General features: G+C 43.1%; 1 protein-coding gene across 2 annotated transcripts in view; it reads left to right on the top strand.

Moving 5' to 3' along the window:
- The window catches only part of slc9a1a (solute carrier family 9 member A1a), a 47954-nt gene that overhangs the window by 28757 nt on the left and 6944 nt on the right, over nt 1-12253 (top strand). The window contains exons 6-11 of one of the 2 annotated variants that reach the window (XM_042107113.1): nt 5179-5268; nt 7270-7340; nt 9554-9730; nt 10097-10208; nt 10599-10679; nt 11161-11242. In XM_042107113.1, the coding sequence (XP_041963047.1) occupies nt 5179-5268; nt 7270-7340; nt 9554-9730; nt 10097-10208; nt 10599-10679; nt 11161-11242 (613 nt within the window). Of the gene's footprint in view, nt 1-5178; nt 5269-7269; nt 7341-9553; nt 9731-10096; nt 10209-10598; nt 10701-11160; nt 11243-12253 lie in introns of both variants that reach the window. The other variant, XM_042107112.1, reaches the window with a different exon arrangement.

Raw genomic sequence — 12253 nt, 5'->3', positions numbered from 1 at the left:
GTTTGACATGGTAATGCTATCTTAAGAAACGTTCAGTGGCCTGATCAGTAGGCCTAGTCTGTGTGTACAGGGTTTGACATGTAATGTGCAGGGTTCTCAAGTCTCACGCAATGGGCGTGAGACACACGCAATTCAACAAGTTCACACGCTTTGACTATCTTTTAAGAAACGTTCAGTGGCCTGATCAGTAGGCCTAGTCTGTGTCTACATGGTTTGACATGTAATGTGAACCAGGGTTCTCAAGTCTCACGCAATGCAATTCAACAAGTTCACACGCTCACACGCCACACCTTGCATTTCTCACGCAGAAATATTACTAGGGATGTCAAGGTATCTGCATAATTATTAGAGAACACGCAGGCATACGAGAGGATATCTCGCAGGGTTCAGAACTAGCGCACCACTCACCAGCAAAATCAAAACCATAAATAGCCACCATCCATCAAAAAATAGTGTTCGTTGTATCCGGGTAAAATTCCAAAATAGGACATCCCCTCCCTGCAGGGTCAGGTTAAGGTCATCTGGGGCCCGGGGCAGAGGCCTCCCCGCCCCCCCCCCCCATTATTATTATTATCAATATACATAAGACAGAGAGAGAGAGAGAGGCAATTAAATTATGACAGACATAATGTAAAAATGAAATTTGCATTTATATGGTGGAACCGTATAACCAACATAATAACACAATTGTACCAACATACAAAAAACAAGTAGCCTACAAACATGGGGCAATGCACACAAAAAAATCAACCATGAAATATTACATTATTACCATCAATTACTTCAACTAAGGCTTGAAAACTTCCAGTGGTACCCAGGTCAGACTAAAATGTGCAACTCCCGAACTCTGAACTCATGAAACATTGTAGCCTAGAGTTTGGCGCGCACGCACACAGCCACATCATGATGCATTGTAACACACTGTCTGTAATACACTGTAACATGCAGCCCTAGCCAGCCACAACGTCAAATACATTGAAACATGCAGGCTAGCGCACGCACACAGCCCAATCACATCAAATACAAACAAGGGGGGTGTCGTAGTAGCCTGGGTGTTCCCATGCTGCCTTGCGCGCGATTTGATTCACGCTGCTAAGGCAGCCTGGAGACCATGGAGCAAATTTTTGCCTGAGATAGGGAACCAATCACAGAACAGGGGGAAAGCAAGACGATGATTAGCTATGCACAGACGCATTTGATAGACATCCATGGCATCCAATAAACGGATCTGGGCATTTTTTTTCAAATATCGTAGCCGATAACGGTAACGTTGTCAGGGACAGGGGTAGTATGCCTAGACGTGGACTTATCACTATTTTGATCCTTGTTTTGAAAAAAGTGGACAGGGCGCCTGCAGGAATGAATGCGATGTGCTGTCTCCATCCTTTCTGTTTTCGTTGTTTAAAAAAACGTGTTACAGTATATCCATGATGAGTCTCGAGTTAATGAATTAGCTCATACCATTGTGTGCTGATAACCAGCATAGATAGTAATAGAAAACAACAAGCTAGCCTACAACTTCTGTAGCATGCCTGTGTGTGTATCTCTCCTGCTCAAACAAAAGGTGCGCGCGTGCATAGTTCTGCATTAAGTTGATTTTGATAACGTTACAAACTTTACTTTACAGAAAGTTGTAAATAGCCTACTGTCATGCAGTTAATGGAATAGGCTACTGTGCAGAGTTGAGAAGTTATGGTAGCCTAGGCCAATTTGGTGTGAATACACGCACGCACACAGGGGAAATTCTCTGTCGTTGTTGAGTAGCCTGGCTGATACGCACAGTGCGTACGGCCGTGGTTTTGGCGCGCCTTACTGAGAACGTCTAGCTGAAGCTCTCTCTTTTTTCGAGATCCGCTTTCATATTTCCTAATTGTCTCATGCGAAGTCATTGTTGTCTGTGATAGCATGCATTGATACGGGCAAAGACAGATGACGATAAGACACTTGTTTTCTTTTTTAAATGTCCCGCGCCGGGGCCCCCTAGTGGCCGGGGCCCGGGGCAACAGCCCCTTTGCCCAATGCCCAAACGCGGCCCTGCCTCCCTGCAACCACGTTATGCGCTTATGTGGGGTTACACGTTTAAGATGTCAAAACTGCACCAAAATTATTTTTAATAATTTTGTAGGCCTAGCTTACTTTATGGCAAAATTATTTTCCTATTTATAAACTAAACTTAACTGTCGGACATAAGAAAACATAATGAAGTGTCGTTGTAGCTTTTGTGTAATCAGCAACGTTCATTTTATACGACCTATCACTCTTGTGGCTGCCTGCATTTTCCCTATCGTCATGGCTGCAACTTTCGCACTCGTTTGTGCTTTTTAGCGGCGTGTTCATCAGGTCCCGGGACACCCGTCTGAGCCTCCACGGACCATGTTAACAATGAATGAAATTAGCTTATTATCAATGAGTGTCAATTTGAGCGAGTATACTACACATATTTTTTTTCTAAAGATACAGGACTGCTGCAGACAATGAGCTGCCAACCACCATAATAGCAACCCAAAATAATGAACTTGCTGTCCTAATAAAAAAATAAAAAGTTGGTCTCGGCATGCCCATTCTTGATCCAATGGTTCAGTGGCAATAGGCTACTCAAGTGAAAAAAGCAATTAGCCAAATAAAATATTTGTCTCACTCAGTACATATATTTCGTATATTGGTGAGCCATAGAATATCCCACCGTCAAGATTATTATATTTGAAAATTCCAATCTATACCACCTAAATATCAAAAGTTATTTCATAAGCTATGCTAGATGGGTACAAATCCCAGACTGTCCTGGAAAATAAACAAAAACAAGATATAGGATGTATACAATGACAAATTCAAGGTCTCAAAGTGTTAATGCTTCTTTCCAAAAATCTCACCAGAAGTTGTTATTTAAGGCGTTATTTTTAAAAAAAATTCTTCTGGGGGAGCATGCCCCCAGACCCAGACCTAACTAAGCTGAGTTACCAACCTTTTGAAGTGTGGGGCCCATTTCACATCTGTGCCTGGGGGGCCCATTTCACATCTGATAATCCATAATCCGCCCATGTGTGCACACCTTTTGCTACATAGTGCGCAAGTTTTACGCATATTTTTTGTAAAAATTAGTCATTTTGTAGTTTGTTTTCTTTCTAAATGTCTGGTTTTAGGCAACTTCATACTCCGTGGAAGCTATGCACTATTGGCAGCAATGTCACTCACTTGCTATGAAACGGCCATTTCCCTCTTCGTGCACCCTTCTCACCTTTTTCACCCCTGACCCGTTTTCATGCCTGAGTAAAACGAGAAAGAAAAAAAGAGAGAGCAAGCGAGAGAGAGAGAGAGCAAGCGAGAGAGAGACAGAGAGAGAGATCCATTCTGATGCCCAGTGGCTGTCAGTCATACTCATTTTACTGGGCTCTGTGTGGTTAACTGTATAGCCATGGTGTGGAGGCGGCTGGGCAGCGTGGCTAAACCCACGAGGCTGCTGGCTGCTGCACACCCTGATGGGTCACAGCTGTGTGAGCTGTGTGCAGAGAAGAGGGGTGTGATTGGGGGGAAAAGAAAGCCATTGGTTTTTACATGTTTCCATTTAAATGCAAATAAACTGTATCCATGCCATGTTTTGTTTTTTGTTTTTCTTTGTACACACAGACATAAACGCACACACACTCACGCACATACACACACACACACACACACACACACACACACACACACACACACACACACACACGTATGCACGCACACGCACACACACCAACAAACGCGCACACATTCACACACACACACACACACACACACACACACACACACACACACACACACACACACACATACAAACACACACACACACACGTACGCATGCACGCGCACACACACACATCAAAAAACGCTCACACATTCACACACACACACACACACACAGACACAGACTGGTCCCCTTTCGGAGCCAGGGTGTCCCTGCGGTGTCCATATGGTGTGGTACCCTTGAGATAAGAACTCTCTCTGGAAGGGATCACACTCAAGATGCCAGGAACGTCAACACACACTGACATGATGACAATCACAATCAAGACCACACTCAGACTTATACTCACACTTACAACCATGGTCTTCTCCTTTGAATGGCCATCATTGTAGGAACACCTGGACTGCAGCCAGCTCCATACATACATACTAATAAGCCTTGTACACCCTACTGTGCCATTCTCAAGAGCAGTTAGAAGTTACCTGACTGCACACACACACTGTGAGGATACCATGGGTATCTCTCAATAGATAGACCTGACTGCACACACACACTGTGAGGATACCATGGGTATCTCTCAATAGATACATAGATAGAGATACTTTATTTATCCACAAGGAATTTACTGTAAGGAGCAAAGCAAAGCAGGGAATGACACTCTCTCTCTCTCTCTCTCTCTCTCTCTCTCTCTCTCTCTCTCTCTCTGTGTTTGTGTGTGAGTGTGTGCATGTCCTTCAGGGTGACCCTGACATGGTGTTTCTCACCTGTATATTTACCTAAGAGAGTGACACAGTTGCATTTCAAAAAATGACTAATAGTGACAGATCCTCATGCAGTATTTATACCCTCATGTAGTATTCTCTGTGGTATTAAACATATGAGCTGCTGTTGCACACTCAAGCATACTGGCGGCCTGTGGAAGTAGGCAGACCACATGTAAGAGGCTATAAGGGCAGAGTGTTGAATCCTTTGAGTAAGCTTAGCTATCTGAGTGTGCATGTGTAATGCAATGAAAGCTGGAAAGTTCCAGTTGCTTGCGTTCCCTGACTCTGGAGTATTATGACCCAGTTGTGTGATGTGTGATGCATCCTGATTGGGGGGGGGGGGGGGGTAGTTAAGTGGTGGGGTATACAGGCTCCAGGGTGAGCTAACAGTTTTGGCAGGCGTGTGTGTGTGTGTGTGTGTGTGTGTGTGTTCAGACTGCATATGGTTGCATATGATTCTGTCCTCCAGGGCATGTGACATTTTGCCACTCCAGACACATACAGGAAACCCTCCTTTGGATGTCCTCTGCACAGCTGACAAAGAAACGCCGCGGTGCGGTTGAGGAATACCACTGCACTGCTGACACTACATGACCTTGCAGTACTTGTTCTTGTTGCTGCTTTTTTTCTGTAAGGAACTAAAGTTGGTGTGATCAGCACTGATGCCCCCCCCCCCCCCCCTCTCTTTTATAGGGCATGACCATTCGGCCCCTAGTGGACCTGCTGGCTGTGAAGAAGAAGCAAGAAACCAAGCGTTCAATCAATGAAGAGATCCACACACAGGTGCTCTCCTCTTCTCTCCACTCTTCTCTTCTCTTTTCTCCTCTTCTCTTTTCTTCTATCCTCTTCTCTCCTCTCCTTTCCTCTCTTCTTCTCTTCACTCCTCTTCTCTTTTCTTATTTCCTCTCCTCTCATTGACTCCCTTATTTCCTTGTCTGTTCCCATGCCTTCTTACCACCTTTTCTCATCAAATGTCATTCTTTGGAGAACGTATTCAGGCAATGGAAAACTCAAAGTCACTTAACAAAATGCTGTTTTCCCAAGCTCAATGTGCAAACATAGAGGAAAATGCAAATTAAACAGGTGGACATACTGTAAATAGACAGCATAGACATACATAGACAGCATAGACAGACAGATGAAAAATAGGTATAGGCCTATTAAAGAGAAACTATGCAGTATTGGCAATTTCCTCGCTGTTTTCTCGGTTTTTGCTTCTTTTTCGCTGGCTCTGTCATGACGAATGTCTGAGAAACTCCTTCGCTACCTTGTTCTAGCCGATACCTGGCGTGTAGGCCTATTAACAAACTTCCACAGTGGTTGCAAAAAGTCAAAGTGTAATTTATGATGCAGATTACAAGCCTCTACTTCTGAAATGCAATTCTCAACTCGTCCTATATTGCCTTATAGAGATTTTACTGCACATTATATCTTAAGGAAGCCAGAAACTGAGAAACTGAATCTAGTCATGAGTCATCCATTGCGGGTGTATTTATATGCATTTCACTGCCCTCAGCAGGTTGCTTTGCCGTATTGCACCTGAATTTTTAGGCAAGAATCAGTTCAGTTTGTTTTGCACCATTTTACTCGCCTCATCGTAGAGGCTGCCCGGCCTTGTGCCAGTGTGGCTGGTCTTAGGGAGACACACACACACACACACACACACACACACACACACACACACACACAGACACTTATACACAGACACTTATACACAGACTCTCATACGCATAGTCTGTCTTTCTCTCTGGATATCTGTGGGCCTTTGTGCGCTTTGCGTCTCCTTAAAGGGCAAGCTCTGCAGTTGAAGAAAGGTCTGCGTTTGACTGTAGAGGATGGCACCCTCCCACACACACACACACACACAGTCTCCTTGTAGCCCATCTTTTGTCCTGGGGATAAAAACTGATGAGTCACAGCATCCCCAGAGGACAAAAAGAAAATCTTCCCAGCATGCTTTCCTCCACCATACGTCACACTCAGAAAACCTAACCTAACCCTAACCTGGGCTCACAAAACACTGCTGTGTTTGGAACTGTGGCTTTGACAACGTTATAGGGCAGAGAATAGCACACAGAGAATCACAGCAGAGCTGATTTGTGTTTTGTTGTAGTAAGAGGAATTGAGCTGGAGGGGAATCACATTAGAACCTGACATCCTGTCAGAGAAAATCAATCCATGGTGTGAAGGAGATTGACTGCACAGAGGCCTGGAACTGACCCAAAAGCTTTATTTGCTTTCCAGGTGACAAGGCCTCCAGACGGAAGTTAATAGCAGACAAAATACTTTGTCATGCTCATATATTTCATGGTTTATGGGATAATTATGTTTTTAAATAGCAGGCTAAAATATACCTATCATGTTAGTGATGTCCAGTAAAATAAATGACATCTGGTGTGACTGGGCAAGAGTGACATTTTCTAGGTCTTCAGGACCGCTGTTTTTTTTTCCTTCTTCTTTCTCTTTTTCTTTTTCAGCACTGACATGTGTTTCCATCTGAGCAAAACCAGTGTTGCCATAGAAACATGAAATCATCTTTCATACTAAGCACACACACACACACGCACACGCACACACACGCACACACACGCACACACACACACACACACACACACACACACACACACACACACACACACTGACTCGCTGCTGTCCATCTCCCATTCTCTGTCTCTGTATTTCTCCATCTGTTGCCCGCTGAGTTGTTGTCATGACCTTAAAGCTGACCTTTTGACCTTTTACTAACATACTTATTGGTCTTTTCCTCTGATCCTTCATTTCTAGTTCCTGGACCACCTCCTAACGGGCATTGAAGATATCTGTGGCCATTACGGCCACCATCATTGGAAGGACAAGTAAGTGACCATGAAGCTCAGTATGTTTCCATGTTGCAGCTGCTGAAGGAATTAGGAGTGCATGCTCAGGCATGCTAAATGGAGAGAGCTCAACTGACTAGACTCCTCTCTTGTTCTCAGTCACATTTTCTTTCTCTCTCTCTCTCACTCAATCAGTCACTCAATCAGTCACACACACACACACACACACACACACACACACACACACACACACACACACACACACACACACACACACACACTCAGAGAGATGCACACTTCCTGTGTTTGCCCTTCAGTTTCTCTTTCAAATATCTTGACTTTGCATTATACTGCCATCTGCTGTTGTGTTGCAGTTACATCTTTTAAGTCTGTTCCTAGAGAGTTTCCGGTCAAAAGCTACTTAATGCTTTACGAAATATTAATATATTTATAATAATTTATAAAATATTAATAATTTAGCTTAATGCTCTACAAAATATCGACTTGAAAGCATGTTTTTTTTATTTTATTTTGTTTCTCTGCAAGTTAGCATTAGCTCAATGTTGTTTTCTGTGCCACTGAAAAAGCCTTAGGAATGCACATGTTATGCCGTTAAAAGAGGTCTATAGTTCATATTCTACAAAATGATAACAATACATTCACCTTTACCAAACTGAAGTGTATAGTGGAGCGCAATGGATGTGATAGCTGGAGGATGCTTAGTGCCAAGTATCGATGGTTGGGCATTATGATAGCAGAAAACAGACTGAGCAACAGCTTCAGCAGGCCCAGTCAGTGGAGCTGCTCTCTCTGAAGAGTTTCAAATCAGATGCAAATAACCCTGGCCAAATCTGTGTCTGATAAAAATCAACAAGGGTTTAACATGGGTTGAACGTCAGTATGAATTGGGTATAATTGGCACTGAAGGCTCTTGTTGTTGGCCCTAATGGGTTTAGTTTGCTGTGATTCTCTACGCTACTGCACGTAGAGATGCCCCAAGCCCATGGCCCAGGTCATCTGCTCTCTCCTGCTCGTGTCCTCATGAGGGAAGATCTCCCTGCTCTGGCTGCTTGTCAACCTTTAGCTGTTTAGCATCTAAGAACTTTCACTGTGGACTTTAAAGCACTCTCCCTTAATTAGCATGCGACATGCATTCTGAAATGCAATGTGTACTTCAGAGCACTCTCTTTCCATCTACCTCTCAGATCCCCGTTTCTATTTTCTTTCTCTAGTTCTCCCTCCATCTTTCCATCCCTCTGACCCCCAGAGGCGGACAGAGTACACAGCTTCATTACTTGAGTAAAAGTACAGATACCCTTTGCTAAATTTTACTCAAGTACAAGTAAAAGTACAACAGTCAGATGTCTACTTAAGTAAAAGTACTGAAGTACTTGTTTTTAAAAGTACTTGATGATTGCTGATAGGCTGTCCCAATCAGTGGCGCATGCACAATCCAATCACGTTTGAGAGGGAAACAACAAATTGAGGGTTTCTGAGATTTTTCTTTTTTCCTTTTTTTTTTTAGAAGTAGTAACGGGTACTCACGGTTATGGATAGAAATGTAGTGGAGTAAAGAGTACAATATTTGCCTCTCAAATGTACTTGAGTAAAGTCATGAGTACTTCCCAAAAATAATACTCAAGTAAAGTACAGATCCCTCAAAATTGTACTCAAGTACTGTACTCAAGTAAATGTACTCCGTTACTGTCCGGCTCTGCTGACCCCCCCGTCCTCCCTCTCTCCTCCCTCTCTCTCTCTCCACCCTCTCCCTCTCCCACCCTCTCCCTCTCCCTCTCTCTCTCTCTCTCTCTCTCTCTCTCTCTCTCTCTATGTGCCGAGTGCTCAGGGAATGATCAATATTGTCAGAAGCGTTGAGTGCCACCCAGTGATCCTAAGGCAGCGCTACCAGGAACTAGTTGCTAACTCAAAAGAGCACAGGGGACAAAAACATTTCTTCTACATGAAAAGGAAACATCATTTCTGTCCCTCTTCTCCACTCTTCTCTCTTCACCTCCTCTCTTTTCTATCTCGTTTTTTTGTACACTTGACTCCATCTCTCTTCTCCTCTACCTTCTCCTCTCCTCTCATCTCTATTGATGATAATGCAAACTTGGTGAAATGTTTTTATGTATTAAGTACTCCTTTGTGGTGTGGCTTTAGTTGAGTTATGGCTACATACTATAGTAGGCTTCTTAGTGTCCTTTATCCATGTGACAGTGCAGTAAAGCGTTTCAAATCATTGTTTCCCTAAGGATGAACCGCTTCAATAAGAAGTATGTGAAGAAGTGCCTGATCGCGGGCGAACGGTCCAAGGAGCCTCAGCTCATCGCCTTCTACCACAAGATGGAGATGAAGCACGCCATCGAGCTGGTGGAGAGTGGCGGCAACGTCAAGCTGCCCTCCGCCTTGCCCTCCACCGTCTCCATGCAGTGAGTGCCATTCTCTTCTGCCCCTTTTTTGCTTTCCTTGTCCTCTCCTCTCTCGCACAATGTCCTCCACACCTCTAGAGGCTGCCATTTCATTACAGTGGTAGCGATAGGATTTATTGTTGTGAATAGTTCATAGTTCCGTTATTTGTCTGACACTTTTATCCTAGACTCAGTCTTTGATCCTTTTTTAAAAAAATGACTTCTCTGTTGAACTTTTATTATATCTTTTATTGATCGCCATTTTCCATTTATGCTTAACTGTAGGGCGGAAGATCAGTATTCTAGAGAGCTGAGGTTCTAGGTTTGAGGATGGGGATGGGAACGTTTGTGTTTAAAATTGTTTTTTTATCCATTACTCCTGCACAGGAACATCCAACCCAAGAAACTACAAGAGAGGGCCTTGCCCCAGATACCTAAAGGCCGCGAGGAGGAGATCCGGAAGATTCTCCGGACCAACCTTCAGAAGACACGGCAAAGGGTGCCCACCCCTGACAGCTCTCAGACCTATATAAAAATCAATATATTCCTTTAGTGCTTTAGTGGTTAATTTCATTTGACATCTTAATGGGAAACCATCTGAGTTGGTTACAACTGACCTTAAAGGAGAGTCAACAAGAACTAATGAGACAAAACATGATGAAAGGGCTTGAACAGAATGACCTTTCAACAGAATTCAACAGAAATAATTATTTTTGTGGATGGTGCTGTTTAAATATCAGCACCACCTCAGTTTTAGCTAAAGCATTTATAAAACTACGGTACTGTTTGTGTTGTATCTCCACAAGTCCAAAGTTTGTTTTATCTTAATAGCGTCACATTGATTGTTGCCATATCTAAATTTCCTGCTTTGTGTTCTTCTCTCCCGCAGCTTCAGTCGTACAACAGACACACGCTGGTGGTTGACCCCTACGAGGACGGCTGGAACGAAGTCCTCCTTAAGAGGAAGAAGGTGATTGAGCTGGAGAAGAAGGTAGATCCCCATTAACCAGTCGCGGCTCCCTGTCCTACTAATGTCATACTACTGCTACTAACATGCTGTCACTTGAGACAATATCAAACACCATGTGGCTATCTTTTGTATTTCAGAAGGTATTGTGACAAGGACTCAAACGGGCAGAGCGCAAAGGTTTTTGGGAGTGATGCCAATAGATTTGTGTCCCAATAGCATCTAATCAAAATTAGATGATGAGCAATATAGTTGGACATCTGGGGTTATGTTTTATGTTTACATAGTGTGGAGTGATATGTATATCAAAAACAAGATCAGATGATTGCGTTGGAAATGGTCATTCAATCAAATCTCATGTGAATCAACACAGCCGATTAAGGATACAGTCCATTGACTCTTAGTGGGCTGTATCAGAGACTGCAGAATGACAATGTCCTTCGCTGAAATGATGACTTTTGATTTGAACTGTTCTCCTGCACAGATTAACCAGATGAGCAATTATCTCACGGTGCCCGCTGGGCCCCCCGAGTCCCCCACTCTGGCCAGGGCCCGACTGTCATCCGGTAAGCCAATCAGCTCTCTCCATTTGGCAAGGCTGCCAATCCAATCGGTCCATTTGGCAGGGCAGGCAAAACAAGCAGCTGGGAAGAGATTAGACTTCCCTTATGGTGTATGATGCTGTTAATTAGTATGTAACAGTGTGCAGTTACTGTTTTAAAAACTTAATGTGGTTGATATAAAGTAAACTGTTATTGACACAGTTTGTATGTATGAACATGTGTGAGTGTTTCCCTGTGTAACTGCATATGTCAAAGCCATTTTACATGGCATGCTTCTGAGGATATCTTATCAGATGCCAAGTATTGATCTTTTAGTGCAGTGGTCCCCAAACTTTTTCTTCCGAGGGCCAGCTCAAAATGCCTGGCTCTAAGAGAGGGCCAGAGACTTGGAGTATATCAGTAACCATAAATAGCTTAGTGCTGTGAACAGTCTACCTTAGTTGAATATTCCATTACATTTAATCATAGGCTACTGTAATTTAATACCATTGCTAGCTGTGTTTATATTGCCATCATGCCATATCAGTGTAAAATGTAGCTCAAATGAAATACTCAAAATGTGTGAACTCTGAACTCTGTGTCTTTGCATACACAGCTCAAATTGTGAACAAGCAATATCCTACAAATAATTTAAAGTTCTCAAACTATGAGAGTTTTATGAAGTGCTGGCAAAAACCTCTGAAATGACTACTTTTACTCACCTGATGAGAACTTTGTGAATTGTGAATTTGTATGAACATTTGAACGAGTGGATAAAAAATAGAAATAATTATCCCAGAAAGTCCCAGAAATATGACTTGAATAGAATTTAGTTAGTTATTAGCAATTAATTGATAAACTTTTAGAATACTTTGAGCACTGATACAGTCAGCATAGGCCTCTTACATTGTTTGCAGGTAGGCCTACATTTCATTCCGTTTTCGATGGCAAACACGAAACAGCGCCAAAACAACCACCAGTGGACAAAAAGAGTATTACACGTGTAGAGAATGAATGGGGGAAATTACGGAGGTT

This window comes from Alosa sapidissima, chromosome 10 (assembly GCF_018492685.1).
Source record: "Alosa sapidissima isolate fAloSap1 chromosome 10, fAloSap1.pri, whole genome shotgun sequence".
Lineage (NCBI taxonomy): Eukaryota > Metazoa > Chordata > Actinopteri > Clupeiformes > Clupeidae > Alosa > Alosa sapidissima.
This window is presented reverse-complemented; position numbering and strand designations above follow the sequence as displayed.